The sequence below is a fragment of the Quercus suber genome, unplaced genomic scaffold (genome assembly GCF_002906115.3).
Source record: "Quercus suber isolate HL8 unplaced genomic scaffold, Cork oak 2.0 scaffold_145, whole genome shotgun sequence".
In the NCBI taxonomy this organism is placed as follows: Eukaryota; Viridiplantae; Streptophyta; class Magnoliopsida; order Fagales; family Fagaceae; genus Quercus; species Quercus suber.
In genome coordinates this window covers 411,098-433,930 of record NW_027069606.1, presented here as the reverse complement: position 1 = coordinate 433,930, position 22,833 = coordinate 411,098, and the positions used below count along the sequence as shown (strand labels likewise).

The 22,833-nt window shown below is 37.0% G+C and overlaps 2 protein-coding genes and 1 pseudogene across 2 annotated transcripts; all 3 read right to left on the bottom strand.

Annotated features, from left to right (window-relative positions):
• Positions 1–978: 978 nt before the first annotated feature.
• On the bottom strand, positions 979–2,709 carry LOC112028525 (uncharacterized). Its single transcript, XM_024061223.2, has one exon. The coding sequence runs from the start codon at positions 2,707–2,709 to the stop codon at positions 979–981; it is 1,731 nt and encodes a 576-aa protein (XP_023916991.2).
• A 4,879-nt stretch (positions 2,710–7,588) lies between these two features.
• Positions 7,589–12,458, bottom strand: LOC111998676 (cytochrome P450 82A3-like; annotated as a pseudogene).
• An 18-nt stretch (positions 12,459–12,476) lies between these two features.
• Positions 12,477–15,019, bottom strand: LOC136068971 (cytochrome P450 CYP82D47-like). Its single transcript, XM_065776926.1, has 2 exons — positions 13,962–15,019; positions 12,477–13,420 (listed from the first exon to the last, which is right to left on the bottom strand). The coding sequence occupies exons 1-2, from the start codon at positions 14,913–14,915 to the stop codon at positions 12,764–12,766; spliced, it is 1,611 nt and encodes a 536-aa protein (XP_065632998.1). The 5' UTR covers positions 14,916–15,019; the 3' UTR covers positions 12,477–12,763.
• Between the last annotated feature and the right edge of the window lie 7,814 nt (positions 15,020–22,833).

Genomic DNA, 22,833 nt, shown 5'->3' with positions numbered 1-22,833 from the left:
TTGCTTCAATTCCTCTTCGTGAAACCACGAATCCCAGGAACTTCCCTAACGAAACTCCAAAAGCACACTTGGAGGGATTCAGCTTCATGCAATAGCGTCTGAGTGTGTTGAATATTTCTCTGAGGTCGTCCAGGTGATCTTCTTCTTCTTTGCTCTTGACGAGCATATCGTCAACGTATACCTCTACATTTCTCCCGATCTGTTCTCTGAACATTTGATTTACTAGCCTTTGGTATGTGGCGCCTGCGTTCTTCAAGCCAAACGGCATAACTTTGTAACAATACAGCCCTTGACTGGTGACAAAGGCAGTTTTTTCTTGATCTTCCTTGGCCATTTGTATCTGATTGTATCCTGAGAATGCATCCATGAACGTCAGGAGCTTGTGCCCGGCAGTGGAGTCAACTAACTGATCTATTCTGGGCAGGGGGAAGCTATCCTTAAGACAGGCTTGGTTTAGATCAGTGAAATCAACGCACATCCTCCATTTCCCGTTGGTCTTCTTCACCATGACGACGTTGGCCAACCATTCTGGATAATAAACTTCTCGGACGAAGTTAGCAGTGATTAACTTGTTCACCTCGTCCGTTACCGCTTTATTTCTTTCAGGAGCAAAAACTCTCCGCTTCTGCTGGACAGGCTTTTTTTGTGGGTCCACGTTCAGACGGTGCTCGATGATATCTGCAGGAATCCCTGGCATATCTTCATGGCTCCACGCGAATACATCGAGGTTGTTCTTCAAGAAGTGAACAATTGACTCCTTCGCTTTTGAGTTCAGATTCGTCCCTACGTGAGTCGTCTTGTATGGATCTTCCTCGTCCAATGTCACTGTTTCTAACTTCTCCATGACATCGGATGACTTATCTTCGATCACCCACGTATGATTTTCTCTGGACGCCAGAACCGCCTGATAGCACTCTTTTGCCAAGACTTGATCCCCTCTTATCTCTCCAACCCCCTGTTCTGTCGGAAACTTCACCTTCAGGCAATACATGGAGTAGCAGCTTTCCAAAGGTTAAGCGTAGGTCGTCCAATGATCACATTGTAAGACGAAGGGGAATCTCGGGGGTACACTCTATCTCCGCTGAAGCTGACGAGGGGCGATTCGAAGGGCCGAAGTTTGTTTGGATCTATCTTCAGTTGCTGGAAAGCAGACAGATAAATGATATCTGCTGAACTCCCGTTATCTACCAAGACCCTCCTTGTGTTGAAACCTTCGATCATGACTGTGATAACCAATGGGTCGTCATGAGGCTGCTTGATTCCCCTTGCATCTTCCTCCGAGAAATACATCTCCTGATTCGGCCGTCGCTGCTTGAAAGGAGGTGAGCTGTGGACGCTATTTACCTGTCTTCGGTACGATCTTCTGAGGGACCTGGACGACCCTCCCATGGACGGTCCCCCGGCAATGGTCTTTATTTCCCCCCTTGCACTCTGTGGATGAGGTGGCTGGCCTTCGCTTCTTCGGGTGTCCCCTTGCTGTTCTTTCTTACCATACCTGCTGACTTCCCCCTTTTTTACATATTTTTGAAGTTTCCCTTTCTGTATAAGCTCTTCTATCTGCTCTTTCAGGTCTCGGCAATCTTCCGTGTAGTGCCCGTGATCTTTATGAAAACGGCAATACTTTCTCTTATCGCGTACGCTAGGAGGTGATTGGAGTGGTCTCGGCCATCTGAGGCTTTGCTCGTCCCTTATCTCGGCTAGAATCTGATCAACTGGCATCATCAGCGGTGTGAACTTCATTTGTCGGGAGTTTTTATCGTCTCTTCGCCTATTCCCGTCTTCGTTACGCCGGTCCGTCCGATCTCTTTTTTGTCCCCTCCTATCGTCCTCTTTTTCTTTCTTCTTTTCTCTTGTTTTCTCGGTCCCGTCTATGGCTGCTAACGCATCCTCGGCGTTCATGTATTTCTGTGCTTTCAGTAGCGCCTCTGCCATAGATTTGGGAGGGTTTTTTGCTAGGGAAGCCACGAAGTCTCTGGATTTCAACCCGGCTTTGAAGGTCGTGAGCTGAACCTTATCATCAGATTCGTCCACTTCTAGCATTCCTCGTGTAAAGCGCGTCACATAGGACCTTAAAGTTTCTTTTTCCCCTTGCTTGATTGTGAGCAAATGATCAGCTGTCCTCTTTGGTCGTTGTCCACCCACAAAATGACGAATGAAAGAGTTGCTTAGTTGTTCGAAGTTGTCAATAGTCGAAGTAGGCAACTTAGCGAACCATTCCCGGGCTGCACCTTTAAGGGTAGTGGGGAATGATCGACATAGGATTTCATCAGGTGGTTGTTGAAGACCCAAAGTTGTCTTGAATGTATTGAGATGATCCAACGGATCTTTTAACCCGTCGAAAGGTTCGAGCTGGGGCGGACGGAACTTGGGGGGTACTGGGCACTCTTGGACGGCGGTAGTGAAGGGAGAGTCAGACTGCCTGACGATCCTGTCAACTCCTCGGTCCGTCTTTCCCTTAATTGCATTTCGTAATTCGTCCATCTCTTTCCGCATCTCCCTGAGGAGACTTGAATTTGGTTCGTCAGGAGTGCTGGCGCGTCTCCTATGACTGTCTTCGTCCTCATCCCTGTTAACTTCTGTGTGGCTATCTCTCTGTTGTAACCGCTGTCTCATTTCTTGATTTTTCTTGGTGAGTACTTCCACCGTGGCTGCCAGTTCCTGGATTTGCTGGGCCAAAGCAGCTGGATCTGGATTAGAGCTGGACTCCATCTTACTAGAACAATGTCCCTGAACCGATCGTTCAAAGAGCTAAACTGTTCCCCACAGACAGCGCCAAACTGATGATGCTGAGATCGTCAGTCAAGATGTTTGTCCAGATTCGAATCGTCCTCTGCTGGTACTGACCCTAAAACACAATGGAAAGCAGGAATCACCGGTGGGTGGCTGCCCACAACGCCTTCGATGATTAAGTTAGAGAAGCTCAGTGAACCGTAAAACAAAGAATGTAGATTGACTGGTACCTATTTTTCTTACCACTTCAACACTCCATCTGAAGATATATATAGACCTTTTCAGTGCCTTTCTAGCCGTTGGCTTCGTCATTATGGGGGTATTATTGCTTGGGCTGGTAACACTTGAGCCAGGTGTCAGCCTAACCGGCGTTATTTCAATGGAATTGGTATTTAATGCAGTTACTCGTAACGGTCGTCCTTAGTCGAGTTGACCCGGCGTCATTCCTAGGGTTGTGACGATAATTGCCTCGTCCGTTTTCGTCGTCCACGAGGGATGGACGATCTTACTGATTTTATGGTACATCAGAGGATATTATACCAAACCTGTAACTCACTTCCAAACTTAGAGCTAAAAAATGGGTGTCGGGGATGTTTTGCTACAAGGACTAAAAATGTGAGAACGGCTCAAATCTCCCCTTGGGTTTTTTAGAGGTGTTTATTGTGGGGAATCAAGTCCAAAATTTCAAATGTATAATGAACAAAAGGCTAATGATGCATTGATAAGAGAGAATCAAAATGCTAATTACAAAAGTGCAGAAAAAGTATAAAAATATAACAGGTTTGAAATTTCGACCCACAGTTATCAAGAAGAGGAAATTGAGAGAGGTTGTAAGGAAGAGAGGGAAGGTTTCCTTGTACCCATATTTCCACCCCTAAGGTTCAGAATTGTGAGAATGTTTCCTGACTCAGTGAGTTTTTGCTCTCAAGTTTCAGCTTTATGGGGAAAACGTGGTTCAACAGGTTTGAAACTTCGACCCACAGTCACCGAGAAGAGGAAATTGAGAGAGGTTGCGAGGAAGAGAGGAAAGGTTCCCTTGTACCTATATTTCCAACCAAGCTTCTTAATTGTGAGATTGTTGATTGGCTAAATGGGCTTTTGCTCTGAAGTTTCAAGTATGTGGGTAGAACGTGGTTAGTTGATTTTGAATCTGATTGCGGCATTTTGTATTGAAATTAGAGTGCTCTAAGTGACTGTTTTTGGTCAATAGAAAAGGCTTTGATCCCTAAGGTATGAATCAAAGAAGTTATGGTCAGATTTGATTTAATTGGGTAAGAGGGATGCCTTGCTTTTTGCATAATTTGGGAAATAAAATAGCCTAAATTCATGAGCTGGTGTTTCCTAGACATGGCAGGTCCTTGGAGATTGCATTTGGTTGTTGCAGCAGACAAGGCTAGCCACTTAAGGTCAGCTATGTGTTTTAGGCAAAAAATGGTATAGTAGAAAAGTTGGGCCACAGTCACCTAGAGCATAAAAGCTGTTTTGGGGTGGAAATTTCGGGTATAAGACCTCCTTCATGAGCCTAAGGTACTACTAGTGTCCCTTGCCCACTTAGTAGCACGTATGTGTTGGGCTTATGCAAAAAGGTCCGAAAGAAACTAGCTCATACCCTCCAAACCACACTTCCTCAATTTTCTTCATAAGTCACATGGGCTTGGACCATGCTTAAACGAATAAAATAAAATATAATATATGAATTGAGCCCATAATGAAGTCAAGCTTGGTTGAATTGGGCTTGTATAAATGTGTTGTGAAAATGAGTATCAACAATGGGCAACTAAATTGCCTATTCGTTTCACATGGGAAAAACTACAAAACTGAAACTCTCTAGCTAAAAACACAACATCTTGAACCACATGCCCATACTTTGAGTGAGATGAATCCTCATGCTGAATTGCTTGGATAATCACCTCAGCATCACCCTTCACTATGCACTGCACTACCCCAAGATCCTTTGCAAATACGGCATGCTAGAAGTTCAACTATTGTTGCCAAGGTGGGGAGCTTGATTCGTTGAGACAAAGCACCAATAACAGCCCTTGTGGAGTTTCGAACAACACCACCTATGCTTGTATAGTAAATTGATAGTAATTTTAGTTATTTTCAAATAAAAAAAAATCATGGATTCACCCCTCCCCTTTTAGGTGTGTGCGTGTGGGGGATTTAAAGGCAAAATTTTATTGATGATGGGCAATAGTCCAACACCTTTATTGTTGTCATCAACAGTTGACCAAAGATTAGGTGTCCACCTCGACCATCAACCTAGTTCCCATATTCAATAAATAAAAAATGTGATTTGTTGGTCATAATTGTATAGAAAGTACACCACTATCACCCATAATGGTTATGAACCTTGAGTCTCTAACAACAGTTACCACTGATGCTCCTACCAAATTCTACTAAGGTAAAATGGGGACATTTATAGGAGTAATGGGTTTAGTGAATTCCCAACTTAGGCATCAGAGAAGTTTAGGGTCTTTTGGCTAATATAGTGATACTACACAAGTGTCCTCTGATTCATGTTTTCCCATTACAAATCTTTTAAAGATCTAGATTTAGATGAGTGGCCATTAAGGATTTTTTGCATCATCAATTGATATTGTAAGAAAAAGTGATGCAAAAAGTATAGTAAGAAAGAAAATGCTCCTAAATGTATGGATGGGACCATAGGCCTAAAGCCATGAGCAATATTGATCACAACCTGAAAAGCAATGCTCTCTCTCTCTCTCTCTCTCAATATAAAGCAGTACACTCATTCGAGGCTAAATACCACTTGGGTAGCAATTTTGTCCCCATACCATGTATGATCGAGATCTACCTAGCCTTCAACGTTTTTCATTTGTTGTCGTGTGGCCTGTGCTCGATAAGGATCCCTTTGCTTTTTGATGACACTAGTTTGACTTGTAAATAATTGGCTAAAATGCAAAATTGACTCTCTAAGTTTTTTTAGATTTCATTTTAGTCTTTGTGGAGGGAAAAGGGCCCAATCCAACATAGTGGGCCGAGAGCCCATATGAGGGCTACTGTGCGACCGAGAAGAAGGAGATGGTAAGGGCAAGACCCATCTGAAAGAGGGACCCATAGAGGGAAAAGTGATTACAATCCGAAGAGGTCGCCTTCTGTCCGAAGAGGTTACATTCCTCTGACGCGAATAGTAAGGATCAATTGAACGTATAAAAGGTCAAGATGATCTTTCGAGGACTCTTTCTGATCAAGATAAGCTCTGAGTACACTGGGAGACGATAAGGATGAAGGAATATCTAAAGGGAAAGCTGCTACCACTGTATTTAATGCTCTGAAGCAACTTTTCTGACCGCATTTATGTGGAGAAGACCCCTGAACAGTGTATCCTTACCTACCGCCACTTACACAGAGCTAAAGGAGATGCTTGACATGACATATACTCAAGTAGATTCACAGATGAGGTACAAGTGGACGATGGAGATGAAGAGAAGGGATGTTATATAAAGGCAAGAAGCTCCTAACAAAAGGGGGGAGGGAGAACTTTGCTGCAACTCTAAGATTTGTATTCACTAGATAATCAATAATATAACTCTTCGGGTATCCATTCTTTACGTGTAAATTAATGTTGGCTTGTGCTTGGAGGGTGTGATTCATGGTTGTTGATCCCATACTTAACCTAGCTCTTTTACCTTTACTCTACAAATTCATTGTTTTGGGCTTGGACCACAAATCCTAACCTTATAGTCTTTTAACTTTGTTTTCGTTTATTTCAGTTCTCTAATTTTCAAGTTTATTTAATTAAGGCTTTTCCATCAATTTTTATTAAATATTGTGGTTAATTTATCAAATTTTTAAATATTTCTTCAAAAATTTTAAATTAAAAAAATTCAATTAATGATTGAAAAATATTTTCTAGATTTTTTTTTTCAAAAATGTTAATAAAAGTTGATAGAAATACTTTAATTGAATAAATCTGAAACTTAGATGATTGAAATAAATGAAAATAAAGTTAAAAAATTGAAATAAAATATGAAGAATAATTCTACCATCGTTGAAAATCTTTTAGCGTACGATATGACAAATAAAAACCATTTCTGAAATTCCAAATGGCCCATGTAATGGTTCCTTACAACTCGAATTCATTTTTTGTCTGGATCTTCCTTAGCCCCAATGTCCACACGTTTTGGGCTAAGGGGCCACACCGACTCACCCTCTTGCTTGGATATCTGAGCTTCTTGGGTAGCACATTTTTCGAAGCGGGCATATGAAAATTTTGTTTAGGCCATTGGGTTTGTTTGTTTTATATATTAAAAAAAAAAAAAAAAAAACCAGTTTATAGTACGGGAAAACCCATCTGACCCGCAGGTTGATCCGACCCGTAAATTAAATGGTTTGGGTCGGGTATTGTCCTTCGAATTTGGGTCAGATTAATGGGTCCAAGTCTAGATTTTCCAGGAGGCCCAGGAGTATATTTGAGAATTGAGTTTTGTGGACTATAGCAGTAGAAACTTCTGGTCCATAAGGACCGTAACTGAAAGAAAAATCAAACAAGAAATGAGTGAATCCATGACTGAAAGAAAGTTCTAAACAAATTATAATGAAACGAGCGCATATAAGTCAGCTCGAGTTATATTTGGTGTAGTTTTTTGTGATGTTATAGACTTGTAGTACTGAATAACTTTTGCTTTTCGTTTCTTGTTTTAATAAAAATGACTATACGTTAAGAAAAATGTAATCTTTAAAAGTATAATTTTTCATATTTTTAAATTCTAGAAAATGTATTAGTCTTAGATCGGATAGTAAATATGAAAATGATATTACATAGCTTTGTAGTTTGGATATTTTTTCATTTTAAGAAATTGTTCTAGATCAAGATCCCAATTCCATGCTTAAAACAAGTACAAGAAGCACACAACAGTTCTAATTGAAATGCCCCAGTAGTTCTAAATTGGTTACGCTATGCATATACTTGGACATTAAGACGGGGAGTGAGATGGACTTCAAGTGGGGTGGCTTTGAAGTTGGTTTGTCTTGCTTTCTCGATCATGTCCACGGGTTCATTTGCAGGGGTTGAAATTTCAAAAGCATGCAACAAGGTAGCTAATGTGAGTTGCATAACTTGTGGTGCAAACAATATCCCAATACACACTCTTTTACCGCTACCAAGTGGTATGTATTCGAAATTTTGGCCCCCTAACATCAACATCCTAGTGGATTGTAAGGAACCTTTCGGGTCGAAATTCATTTGGATCTGACCACACATGTGCGTCTCGATGGAGCTTTGGAAGATTAAAAATGAGTCGAGTGCCTGCTGGGACATGATAACCAGCCAAAGTACAGTCTTCAATGGACTCCTGTGGCACTAAGAGTGTTGCTGCAGGATATAAACGCATTGTTTCTTTGATAACAACTTGGAAATAGACCAAATGTTTCGTGTCTGATTCCTCTACGAGCCTTTCTCTACCAACTTGGAGGTCTAATTCTTGATGGACTTTCCTTAGGACTTCATAGTTGTTGAGAAGTAATGAGAGAGCCCATGTCAATGTTACTGTTGTTGTGTTTGTACCCGCTAAGATAAGGGCCTACAAAAAGTGTACAGAGTTATTTGATTAAAAATGAGTCAAAAAATGTCTTTAAGCCCCCCCAAAAAAAAAAAAGTTAATTATTTTAAAATATATAAGTTAGGTTTAAACAAATAGGCTAATGTTTTTTAATAATTTAATTATTACATCAAGTAAAATAAGAGATTTGAATTTGAATTTGAATTCTCTTTGTAAAGATTTTAAAACAGTATTAGTGAATCCTTTCAGCTCAAATAAATTAGTTTATACAATGGGTCCATGCACGGGTTAAGATTTAAGAATCCAAAAGTATATCATGTCTCACTTATAGCTTCATATAGGAATAAAATGTTTTAAGTTTGGGAAATTGGTTTTTTTAGTATCTTATTTATATTAGTCGACAAGTATATATAAATCCTTTTTCTTGTTTATCAACTTGTATTGATATCTTTCTATCAGAAATAAAACTTGTATTGGTATCTTATTTATAAAAGATCAACATAGAAGAATGATATGAAATGCCAGGTTATATTGAGAACAAAATTTGTTTGAATTCTTTTTTTCTTGTTTATCATGAACTTGGTTTGGCATGATCAGATTACCTCTTTGGGTCTTTTCTATAAGATTCAAGTATTGAATATTGACACTAATAGTAGAATTATTAAAGTCTCTGAATCATCTCTAACCCCTGGTCTGCACTGCACTAACTGATGTTGATTTTGTATTAAAAAAAAAAATCAAGTTTAATTCATAACTAATAACTCCTTTTCATGACCTACCGTGAGCTAGCATTTTTTTGATTAAATATTCAGTATCATATATTTGCAGAATCTTATATAAGACAATTAATTATCATCAAATTTTTGTGCCACTCTCGCTTTTCTAAAGTGGTAGACCCTCCCATAAGTTATTTTTATTAGGATTATCTCTAAGTAAGCCATATTAATCAAAACAGAACTCGCCAATCCCACTTCCTCTTAGTGCTAATTTTATTCAAGATAAGCATGCATGACAGAATGAGCCTATGAGGGCATGACACGCATAAAGTTTAAATTATTGGAGCACCGACATTTGGATAAACTTATCAATCAATCTCACTTGCTTAGACTGACTATTTAGGGAATGAAATAATTTTTAGTCATTTGCTTTGCTCCCATTCATGGAGGCCAATAATTTGTTGAAATTTTTGGAAAGTGAGAGAAAAAAAAAAAAGTAAAAAATTTTAACATATAATTTGTTTTTGCTGAATAATATGTTAACATATAATTATTGATCTGGACCACCTCCTATGCTATTTTCAAGGTGTTGAGCGTATGATACTATCTAATTATGTCAACAAAATTATTGTCACATCTAAACTGCTATATATAGGAAGAAAGAGACATATGTTATCTTGTGATCTAGAGAAACCTAGCATTAGGTTTAAGGTAGAAATCTTCTCAAAAAGAAAAAAAGAAAAAAGTTTAAGGTAGAACTTATTTTTTAAGTGATGTTGGAAATATTATAAATTTTACTAAATAATGTTACAAACAAATGTGTCAATAATCATAGAAGAGTGATGTTAGATACACTATAAATTTTACTATATAAACTAAAATATTATTCAAATAAAAGTGATTTCTTTTTTTTAGTATGAATAAAAAAGTAATTCAAATATTCAATTATTTATAGTAATATTATTTAAACGGTACCAATCATATTCATGAACAAATGATTTGAAATAAGTGAAGGTTATATATATATATATATATATATGAAATAAGAAGACTATAAAAGCCATTTTCTATACTATTATAGAAGGCTTACAAACTAATCTAACAATTGATGTGATTGGTAAAATATTATCAACATAATATATAATTTTTTATTCTTGTTTAAAAATTAATACTTCAGTTTATAAAATTTATATACTAAAATTTGTAATAAGTGTAGCATCACTCTATGAGATATTCCTAGAATGTCATGGAGGAGCATTTAGATAATCTACCAATCTCAACCATGAACTGAACTCCTATGTCTACTAGAATGCGTACTTGATATTATTGGATGAATGATAAGAGGTTTTAATGTTCATTATATTCAATATATGCATTAATTAATAGGATTATGAGTGGCTTACTAGGCAAGTAGATTTGATGATTGTATCAGCATCATAACTTGAAGTCTCATCATCATCATCTGCAACATTGGGCTATATCACATCTATAAAGTCTTGGTGTTCTTTCACCTCGCCTGAAATTTTCACTTGCTTACGTTTTTCTAGCCATTGTCCAACTATATGATCCAATTTTTTTTGCTGTATTCTTCATGGCTTTTTTGTACCCTCCCAAGTCAAAGCACCTTAGATATGGTATTGCATCTGACAACACAAATGCCAATAGGGGCCATAAGGGCTGACTCAAAACATGGCGCCATAGTTGTAACCCAAGAGATCTGCGGTTAAGAATTTTGGACGGCTGGCAAAGCCTTTGTCATTGGTAGTGAAACACTTTTTGGTTATCTCCTAATTGCTTGCTACTAGAGTTCGATGCACACCTATGATAGTGGAGATTGGTCTGTACTTGTCAGCCATATTACCCAAGGTTATATGGGGTGGTTGTGACCCTCCTAATCGGCGGAGGTGGCCAATCAAAGGCCACGAACCGCCATCTTCAAGTGGAGCTATCTTTTTAGTAGCAATTCTTTGAGGTCTTCTTGATATCCGATTAGAAACAGGAAAAAGGCGAATACGATGGCCACAGAAAGTTGTTAAGAAAGGGTACGAGAAGAGCATGTGGGTTGGGTTTGTGTTGTGATAAGGTTAGGCAACACCGCAACAGAAATTATCTAAGTACGGACATCAATCACAATTAGGGGTGTTTTTTTGGGCTATTTTTATTGCTGCACTTTGTGATGCGGTTTAGCCAAAATTATAACTGCACTGCATTTTATTTTTGCGGTTACACGTGCAGTACAGTTTAATTTAAAATTTAGCTAAAACTATAACTGCATTGTACTTAATTTTTGCGGTCATATGCGGTGCGGTACGGTGCGGGGTAGTTTAAAATTTAGCTAAAACCATAACTGTATTGTACTTTATTTTTGCGGTCACATATGCAATGCGGTGTATAAGATGCAGCTTGAATGATTTAAAGTCGGTATATTTTTCAAATTTTGGGCTTTTCTTACCAACACAAAACTGATTTTGCCCTTTATTTTGGGCTAAATTTTAAACTGTTGAGCTAGTTTTTTTCTTTATTTTGGGTTGACTTTCCTAATTAACGCTTGTTAGGATTATTAAACTATTAATAATATATTTAGTATTAAAAAAATATATTAATATATAAAAAGGGTACGGTGCGGTGCGGTGTGGTGCACTGTTACTTGCGGTGTGGTGTGATTATGCAATTTTGTAGGTAGTTTTGGTGCGGTTTTTACAGTTTGTGCAATTTGGTGAATATCCCTAATCACAATAATGGCTAATTTATTAGCATATAATATCAGGTCAAAGATCAATCTTCACTTCACCATTTAAATGAATGTGAAAAACAAATTCGTAGGTGAAACACATTTCATTATTTAAATGTAGTAAAATCTATTTCAAATATTTTACTATTAGTCCTAGTCTTGAATCAAAGTTTCAAATTAATTCCTTTAAAAAAATTTTTCAAATCAATACCAGATCTGCCTGACTTAATACAAATTTTAAGTTTTATTTATAAATGAGATTAGTTAGTAGAAAGTTTAAGAGAAAAAAATCATTTTTTTCTCTCTTTTACTATTCATGTATGGGAGTTATATGATAAATTTGATTAATTTTTAATAAGCAATTTCGTTTCATATAATTATAAAATTACGATGTAACAAGATTTTAATAGACAATTTAAATATAGAATATATTTTAAAATTATTTAAAAAATATGTATAAATTTTCAAATCTGATTCTATTCTTATAATAAAAAGAATTCTTTTTAAAATTTTTATTAAATAATAATAATATATTTTTTATGGTTGCGATGATAGCCTATGATGTTTAGTATTTATATATTTAAACCATGGTTTAACCAATAATTTGCAAGAGCCCGACTTCCTCTCATATCTATGATAGCTTTAGGCCCAGCCACATAAGTCAATTAAACCTACCTTTGCCTTCAATATATTGCCAAGATGATTGTAGACCAGCACCAGGCCCATATAATGCGTGTTAAAAGATGGACAATACATGATTGTGGACCATACATGTGTCACACTATCTAGTAAATGAAAACTTGGAATTATGCTTAAAACAAGTACAAAAAGTACACCACTTGCCGGTAGTTACAATGAGAACCATAACAAGGCCTCGGTGGTATGCACGACACCACTTGCCGGTAGTTACAATGATAACCATAACAAGGCCTCGGTGGTATGCATTATTTATTGTCGTGCATAGAGTCAATAAGCCCACACTGAAAACATTCTTTTACCATTCAACAAAAAAAAGAAAGAAAAAAAAAAAATACAAAAGTACCCTAACAAATGAAAATGCCTTAGTAGTTCGCATTTTTATTATATATAATATCTAGTGTATATACTTGGGCAGGAAGGCGAGGAGTGACATGGACTTCAAGTGGGGTGACTTTCAAGTTGGTTTGTCCTGCTTCCTCACTCATGTCCACAGGTTCATTTAACGGGGTCGAGATTTCAAAAGCATGCAACAAGGTAGCTAATGTGAGTTGTATAACTTGTAGTGCAAATGATATCCCAGGGCACACTCTTCTACCACTACCAAATGGTAAGTATTCGAAATGTTGGCCCCTAACATCAACATCCTTGTGGGTTGTAAGGAATCTTTCAGGTTGAAATTCATTTGGATTTGACCATACATTTGGGTCTCGATGGAGCTTTGAAACATTAACAATGAGTCGAGTGCCGGCTGGGACATGATAGCCAGCCAAAGTACAGTCTTCAGTAGACTCGTGTGGCACTGAGAGTGATGCTGCAGGATATAAACGCATTGTTTCTTTGATAATAGCTTGAAGATAGACCAAATTTTTCATGTCCGATTCCTCTACTTGCCTTTCTCTACCAACCTGAAGGTCTAATTCTTGTTGGGCTTTCCTTAAGACGTCATAATTATTGAGAAGTAAAGAGAGAGCCCATGTTAATGTTATTGTTGTTGCGTCTGTACCTGCTAACATAAGGACCTACAGAAAGTATAGAATAAGAAAAAAAATGTATTTGGCCTAGCTTAATTATCTGGTTTAAGAGGAGACAAAAAGCATCTTTAAGCAAATAAGTTAGTTTTGAACCAATTTAATTTGGACTTATCCATGTTCCAATGTGTTAAGTGTATTAGACACAAGCCGTATCATTTATTTCGAAGTTATCCCAATTACCTCAAAACAGAATTACAGAGTCGACAACCCCACTCTGGCACTTCCTACAAATTACTAATAAGACAAGAATAACAAAAAAACTCTCAAAATCTCAAAATGTAGTCCAATCTACATGTATTTAGCAAATTAAAAAAAAAAAAAGGCTTAAATTTCCTCTTTCTTTTGGCGGTTTGGTCAATTACTAACTTTTATTCAAGATAAAGATGCATGAGTGCATGCATGTACATGCATAAAGTTTGAAATATTGGAGCACCAACATTTGAATGAACTTATCAAACAATTTCACTTGCTTCACTGACTCTTAATATATATGTGTGAGAATTAATTAATGGGGTTATGAATAGCTTACCAAGCTTGTAGCTTTGATGATTGTATCAGCATCATAACTGGAAGTCTCAGCATCATCGTCAGTAACATTGGACAACATCACATCCATAAAGTCTTGGTGTCCCTTCACCTCACCTGAAATTTTTGCACGCTTATGTTCTTCTAGCCATTCTCCAACCATATAATCCAATTCTTTTCCTGTTTTCTTCATTGCTTCCTTGTAGCCTCCCAAGTCCAACCATCTTAGATATGGTATTGCATCAGACAACACAAATGCCCCAGTCAAATCGAAAAAATCTCTCAAAGCCTTTCGACGTTGATCATTCTCCTCATTCTCTAAATTGGTCACAGCCCCACTAAATCGCTCTCCTACAACAGTCTTCAATACAACGTTTAGGGTTGTGTAACCAAACCATCTTTTCATCTCCACTGGTACGTTTTCACTCTTGACCCATTGGTAATACATGTCATTTATAGATGCACTTACCTCGGCTTGCCGAATGTGCTTGAGCAACTCAAGTCGGTGATTTGAGAGGACCTCAAGCACGGTTATTTTTCGTAATTGACGCCAATAGGGACCGTAAGGGCTAGACCCAAACATAGCATAGTTGTAACCCATGATTTCTGCGGCTATAGCTTTTGGACGGTTGGCAAAGGCTTTGTCATTGGTGGTAAAACACTCTTTAGCTATCTCCCAACTGCTTACTACTAGAGTTCGATGCACACCCAAGTAGATAGTGAAGATTGGTCCATACTTGTCAGCCATTTTACCCAAAGTTATATGAGGCGGTTGTAACTCTCTTAATAGGCGGAGGTGGCCAATCAAAGGCCACGCGCCACCAGCTCCAGGTGGAACTATCTTTTTACAGGCAGTTCTTCGAACTCTTCTTGATATCCATAGTAGAAAGAAGATGAACAGGAAAAGGGAAAAAATGCTAGCCATAGAAGTTGTGAAGGATGGGTACGAGAAGACCATGGTTGCTGTTTCTGGTCTTTTCGCATGGAGGTTTTGTGATGTAAAATATAGCCCAAACAAGTAAAGCTTAGGCAACAGAAAGTATATTGTACTTGGGTACGTAATTGTCCACGTATTTATAAACATATTATTGGACCAAATATCCATTTTACGTGATCACCACTTAAAGTGAATATGGATAAAATATTCATTAGGTGAAGCACTGAAACACGCCTCTTACTCTCATTCTTCAAATGTAGCAGGTAAATAAAAGCAAAATGTAGCAGGAAAAATCTGACTTTGTTGAATTCCACTTTTGACTGGATGTCACAAATTTGATCATTTTTTTCACAAATTAAGGATTTAAGTTTGGTTTGCTTCTAGTGTGAAAGTGAATTGGACTGGACGCCATACATATTAAAAAATGGGCACATGTCTTGACTATGTATTGAATGAATTTTTTTTGTCCTTTCCTCGGGGGTCCATGTGGTCAACTTAAGAAATCTCTCGGCAAGGGTAGAAATTTCTTCAAAATATCCCTAGCCATCAAGATTGTCAATCATCTTGTGATGCTCCAAACCGACTAATGATATCATGAGTTTGATATGTGACAATGATTGCACATCTATAATATTTCTCCTTAGATCATTCCCATTGGCTTCTTAAAAAATATATGTAATTTACATCACCATTATACATTTTATTTATTTTACATTTTCTTTTTTTTAGAAAAATATTTATTTTACATTTTCACTTTATAGTAAAACTTACCCCTTATCCCACTCTTTATTTTTCAATTTATCCCTTTAATTAATTGAACATATTTTAAAAATAAAAACAAAATGAATGGTTTTTAGACCCCTTAAAACAAAACAATTGGATTAACCTAGTTAATTAGCCAAGTGATTAACTTAGTCAAATTATGCAAATCTAGGTTATCACAAACACACAATCATATCAAGAATATAAAGCAGCGGAAAAGTAAAGAACACAATGATATGATAACCCAGGAAACCACACGGTAAAAACCTGGAGAGGATTTGACTTAGTTATCCTCAAGATAAACTTGAATCCACTATCTTGAAATAATTGAAGTTCATACAAAAGGACTTACAAGCACCCACGCTCAACTTCCTAATGCTACCTACTAGTAGAACTTACTGACACGACCACGTGCAAGCTCCAAATCCACGGACTCCTTCTTTCTTGGATTTTCCACAAGATACAAGCACCCCCGCTTGTGTTTCTTTAAGTTCCAATGGCAGCAACTGAGTTGATCATCAAGATGTTGATATTATCTCTACCTTGAAAATCCTAAGTTTATGTGAAGGAAAACTCATCAAGAATCTCACAAGAGATTCACACAAACTGCAAAATATGAGCAATAATACAACTAGAGCAACAAGGACTGCACTCCAAAACGTGGCTAGGGTTTTCTTTATATACTAGGAGAATTAGATCTGAAACCCTAATCCTTAATGGGCTTGGGCTGAGTTGGAAATTCTGCAGAAAAAACGTTCTGCTTGATATTCGATCGATCAAGTCTAAGCTTCGATCGATCGAGCCAGGCCGAAACTCACTAATACTTTTTGTAGCCTCTCGATTCCAACTTTACATGAATTACACAACTTTGAGCAAGCCTAAACAAGACTAAACATATTGTTTTGATCATGGTTTACCAACATTACACATTAAAGTTCTAAATACATCAAATCCTAAGTCTTTGAAACCTAACAAACTCCCCCTTTGGCAATCTATGACAAAACACAAATTAAAAACTCAAAATTTACAAATAAAAGCCATTTACAAAAATAATGCCCATTATAACAAATCCAATCCTAACTACTATCTATCAGTTGCAAGTGTAGATAACAGCTTAATTGAATCAACCTGTATATTTCCTGAAACACTAAACAAAACGCATAAATGCATGTGTGACAGAAAAACAGTAGATCAACAAATATGTAAACTAACTCTCCCCCTAAGTTAAATACATCAAAAACAATGTTAACACCCCTTAAACATAACATTCTTGTATTTTTCACACATATTCCCACAAATCCAAATAAATCTCGCCCTTTTTGTCACGTATTGACAAAGACAACTCAATAAAGAGTAAACACGCGCAATAAAGGATAAGAGAATCAAGGGAACACAAAACAATACAACTCTATAGAAAATAGAGACAACTCCCCCTAGGAACAACAAAGGTTAAAAACAAGCTTCCCCCCTATAAAAATAGGAAACACAAAACAAGTGTTGGGAAAAACAATTTTGGGGAAAAATAGGGGGGGAATAAATAAAAAGACACAAACCAAGTTAAAAAAAAATTAAGTTGAGGATACACACGAAGAAAAAATATTCTCTCTTTCAATAAAAAGAAAACATGGCACTATGTGACCCATAAACAGTTGCATGAGTAGAGAAAATATTTACACATTGATTATCCATCATATCTCTTAAGAAAAATATTTTCTACAGTTCATACAAAAAAAAAAGGCATATACTAGAAAGTACATAGCTCAAAAATTAATCAATCAATTGTTTGATCAAGTTGAATACCCAATGTAGCAAAGTGTATGCATGTTATGTGTGAAAACAATAAGAGATATGACAGCAAAGCTGCAAGATGAATACAAAAACAATGCAATGCATGTGAATCCTAAATACAAATGATGCATGCTCTAATGCAGTGAAAATAAGTTCAATATGAGGTTAAATTCACAAAATTGGTTTGAGCATAGAGTTTCTAATTAAAACCCCAAAATTGAAAACCACTTGTTAAGATTTTGAAAAAATTTGACTAATTGATCATTACACAAGCTAGAATACATAATATAATGATCAATTACATCAATTCAACAAGCCAATTGCATCAATTGAACCCAATTTGAACAAATCCCCAATTCGAATACATTCAAGCTCTAGAATTTCCAATTTATCAAATATTAAACACATTTTACATTAAGATCAAGGAATATTTAATCTTGGATGGCCACAACAAGATCACACACAATAAAATGTACCAAGTTTAACAAAAAATAACTTGTGTAGTATGTGCAACTAGTAAAAACTTGAGATACATATGAGGTGATATGTGAATAGAATCCAAACACAAAGTCTACAAAATTCATCACATAGAATTTAAAAAAGACTATCACCTAAAGAGTTACATCATATAACTCTCACATTTCCTAGATCATAAGCTTGCAATCATGTAAGTTTTTTGAATTTTGCCTCATAATATACACACCAATTTTAATTATGTGATTTGGCATCAAGCCTAATAGTACACACTAATTTTAAGCATTAAGCATTTAAACTGAGACTACATCTTATGTTCTTTTTGTGCATGTGCTACACTTTCTCGAGCACATAATTTTACGATATGCACTAAGGTGTTCATGATTGGCTAGTGAACAGTAGTGAGATGGTTATTTATGCCTTTCTCAAAAGGATAAAGTCCGACAGTCAAATAACATGTGACTTCAAGATTAAGACAAAGTGATAAACACCATAAACATCTTTCCCACACAATTCAACTAGTCAAGTGTAATAAATAAGCTCATCAAAGCTAAACAAGGTACATAAACTTGTTATGTAAAGATAAGGCGGCCAACCTTGATTTCAAATCCATGATTTGTAATGCAAAACACAAAAATATTTTTGGTTTAAAAAATTTATGACTAAACACAAAAAGCATACATTGTGTTAAATTATCAATGCAAAACTATGCATGACAGTGCTTTACTAAGTTATAGAGGGTACACAAACAAGAAATATCAATTTCTTAATTAACCCATGAGTACATGCACAAACTAGTACATACTCACACAAAATCAAAACTAGCTTAGTACATACTATTCAAGTTTCTCCACAATGTCAAGCATGTTCTAAATCAAGAGAGAGATATCATAATTCATGTAATCCTCAAAAAGAAAAACTAGACAAAAAATAAAATATTTTTTTCTTTTTGAAAAATTTTCAATGTTTTTGGATTTTTTTTAAATAAAATAAAAAAAAAACAACCTAAAAAATAAAACAACCAAAAACAGAATCAAGACATGTCCACAAACAATTGAAAGAAATAAATCAGGGATAAGTCAGCAACACTCACCTTGAAGAATCTTTTCTCACCCATATAGCACAAGTCTTTGGCTTTGCAGGTGAAAGTCCATGAGAAGCAGAGTGTATTTGAGGGTTTACACTAATCTTCTGAGAGAGACTGAAATCTTGCAAATTCCTTTCACAAGCCAACAAGCTCAAATTTTTCAAAAGCATAAGAAATAATTTATATGGACTTATGATAGGAGAAATATCATCACATATCCTAGATTGAACCATAGAATGCTTAAATTTCAATTTATGACAATTAGGACGAATGTGATCACGGACACCACAAAAGTGACAAACAGGAATAAATTTAAGAACATCAATATTCCTAACAGCAAATCTAGTCTCAGATTTTGGTTTTTACCTTAACAAAGGAAAATTTGGCTAATATGCCCAACAACACCACAAAGGTGACAGGTAGGCACAAAAACAGATTTCTTTTGCACACTAGCAGTAGGTTTAGACATAGGTTTAGAAACTTCAGCGTCTACATTAGAACTTTTACGTTTGTCTAACTTAGCAAAATAAGCATTTTCTTTATTATTTCTCTTGAAAGGAGGGATATAAACTTTCTCAGTTTTAGGCTTAAGAGAAACAGAAACACCTCTGTTATCAACAGCAGGCTTGGTACTAGTCAAATTTTCAATTTTAGCTTTAGATTCAACTAACTCTTGTTCCAAATTTTTCATTTTCTCATCTTGAGAGGAAATTTGATTTCTCAAAAAATCATTCTTTTTATTAGACTCATCCAATCTCACAATCAATTCATCTTTTTCAAGATTAGCCAATTTTAACTCTTTTTTAAATTTCTTAGAAGTTTTCAAAGATTTAGATAATTCTTTATGAAGAGTTTCACAGACATCAATAAAATCAACAGAAACAACAGTGTCCTTTTTATTCAAATTATCACAAACATGAGCAGAAAGACACTTCAAATTATCCATGATAACAAGGGTCAAGGATCAGCTCAGAGATCAAAAGATCTAAAAAAAAAGAGCTACTTGCTTTGATACTACTTGAACGATTTTTAGACCTCTTAAAACACAACAATTGGATTAATCTAGTTAATTAGCCAAGTGATTAATTTAGTCAAATTATGCAAATCTAGGTTATCACAAACACACAATCATATCATCAAGAATATAAAGTAGCGGAAAAGTAAATAACATAATGATATGATGACCTAGGAAACCACACGGTAAAAACCTTGGGAGGATTTGACCTAGCTATGCCCAAGGTAAACTTGAATCTACTATCTTGAAAGAATCGAAGTTCATACAAAAAGACTTACAAGCACCCACGCTTGACTTCCTAATGCTACCCATCAGTAGAACTTACTGACACGACCACGTGCAAGCTCCGAATCCACGAACTCCTTCTTTCTTGGATTCTCCACAAGATACAAGCATCCCCGCTTATGTTTCTTTAAGCTCCAATGGCAGCAACTGAGTTGATCATCAAGATGTTGATATTATCTCTACCTTGAAAACCCTAAGTTTATGTGAAGGAAAGCTCCTCAAGGATCTCACAAGAGATTCACACAAACTGCAAAATATGAGCAACAATACAACCAGAGCAACAAGGACTGCACTCCAACATGTGCCTAAGGTTTTCTTTATATAATAGGAGAATTAGATCTGAAACCCTAATCCTTAATGGGCTTGGGTTGAGTTGGAAATTCTGTAGAAAAAATGTTTTGTCCGATATTCGATCGATCGAGTCTAAACTTCAATCGATCGAGCTAGGCCAAAAGTCACTAATACTTTCTGCAGCCTCTCGATTCCAACTTTACATGAATTACACAAATTTGAGCAAACCTAAACAAGACTAAACATATTGTAACGTGGGCTTAGGATTTCCTACTTTGGGTGATCCTAGCCAAGAGACCCAGTGATGACTCTCAAGTCTCTTTGTATCCCCTCTCCCTTTCTTAGTCACTTCCTTGCTCTCAATCCTAGACTGTTTTCAGAACTTATTCACCAACCCTTTTCCTTCCTTTGATTCTCCTTTTTATAGCCAAGCATAACTGGAGTGGTGATGATTGCCTTCAAAACTAGTGCAACCGAAGGTCTAATGTCGTTAATCATAGGTAGGTGTTTAGGTGGGAAGGCTTTGGAATTGGTTCCCACTTCAGTAGAACTTCTCAGCAACGGTACGCCTCTAAACGTTACTAGGTGGTCGGGAGATGACACCCCAGGCAGTTGCCTTATTGCTCGGGGAGTGGTTCACTGAGTGTGGTCCCGGTGGTGTGGCGTAGTATGTGCTGATGAAAATTGCCTGAACGGTGGGCTTTGGAGTGGTTTACGGCCCGGGCCCAGGGGTGAAAGGCACGAAGCATTGTGTTGGCGCATAAGGCCTAAATTATAGCAGCTCAAGGCCCAAATATGCCTGGGCATTTTAGTGTCGTACATTAGCCCCCCTTGATTCGTGCTCCATTCCTGGGGATGAATCAAGGAACCCTAGAGGCAACAATCACCCAGGAAGTCGAAAGGGTAAATATTCGGCGGTTCCATTAATGCGCCCTCAAAAGACGTGTTAAACCTAACTGATGGCTTAGCTGTCATTATTGTCTAACGGTTGGTGAACTGAGGCATCGCGCGCGTGGTAGTTAAGGTGGGGATTCGTAAGTTTTCCTGTCAATCAATTATTTGATGCTACTTATTTTTCCTTCTGCCCCTATAAATAATCACTTCTGACTCTTTCCTTCACTTTTGCATTCTTCATCCTCCAAACTTTCACTTTGTCGAGAATACTATTTTCGTGCGTTCATCTCCTAGCCCATAACACCCTTCCTCTTTAGAGTCTGTAGTAAGTTCCTTCTCTTCTTCTTCCTAAATGTTCTATTTCACTCTATTCTGCAGTAATTGTAGTCTTTTTCTTTAGAAAATCCTAGCTTAGAGAATGGGCTACTCTCATCTCCTTTCTTCTAAAGCCACTTTGGCTACCTTTAGGGCTACCTGCAACATTCCTAGGGACGTCGATATTGCCTACTGCCATGTGGGCGATATTGACATCCAAAGGCGTCGTGGTGTAAATATGGTTTTCTTCCTCTTGATGGCTATTCTTGAGGGTGGGGTTAAGTTCTCGGTTGACCCCCTAATCCTAGGTATTCTTAGATTTTATGGTCTCTGTCTCGACCAACTCCCTTCTAATTTTAATCGAGTGGTGAGTTGCGTTAGTAGGTTGAATCAGTTGTTCGGGTTGCAACTGAATCATCAGGATATTAATTTCATGTCTAGTTTGTGAATATCAACTCGGATTATTACTTGAAAACTAGGGATATGAGGGTACGACTTATTTTATGCCTACCTGATTCGAATAGAAATTTCGCTGGAGACTTTGTACGGGTGAGCGGCAATTGGTTTGCCGAGGAACTCCCTTGTGCGTGTTCACCGCCCAATGTTGGTCGGTATCAAACGCCTTTTATTTAATTTCCTTTCTTTGATTCTGATCCGAATAAATAATCACTAACTAGCTTTTATGTTGCTTCCGTGCAGAGAGTAAAAGGTTCAACCCGAATCTCAGTGTAGTACATGTTCGGGACTTGAATTTTGTGCTCAGGTTAGAGATTTTTGTTCACTCAGACAGACAACTCCAAGCATCTCATTTAATCCTTGGTGTTGACCCCGTTTATTCCACTTGGCAAGCATTTAGCCAAGCTTTGTTAGTTTATAACCCCTTCCTTTCCTATATAGACGTATGGCATGCGAACTTTCTCCCCCTAAGATTCACGGTAGGTGAGGCGCGCGATCTCGGTCCCCGGTACATTTGTTCGGACGAGCGTTATCCCATACATGACGAGTCGGCCGAGCACATGTCATGACAG

What these genes read in the sequence shown, in the direction of transcription:
- LOC136068971 (XM_065776926.1), bottom strand. Translation starts at nt 14,915, where the DNA reads ATGGTCTTCTCGTACCCATCCTTCACAACTTCTATGGCTAGCATTTTT. An exon ending in TCATCAAAGCTACAAGCTTG is followed by an intron (nt 13,421 to 13,961) that starts GTAAGCTATTCA and finishes TACTTTCTGTAG; the next exon opens with GTCCTTATGTTAGCAGGTAC.
- LOC112028525 (XM_024061223.2), bottom strand. Translation starts at nt 2,709, where the DNA reads ATGGAGTCCAGCTCTAATCCAGATCCAGCTGCTTTGGCCCAGCAAATC.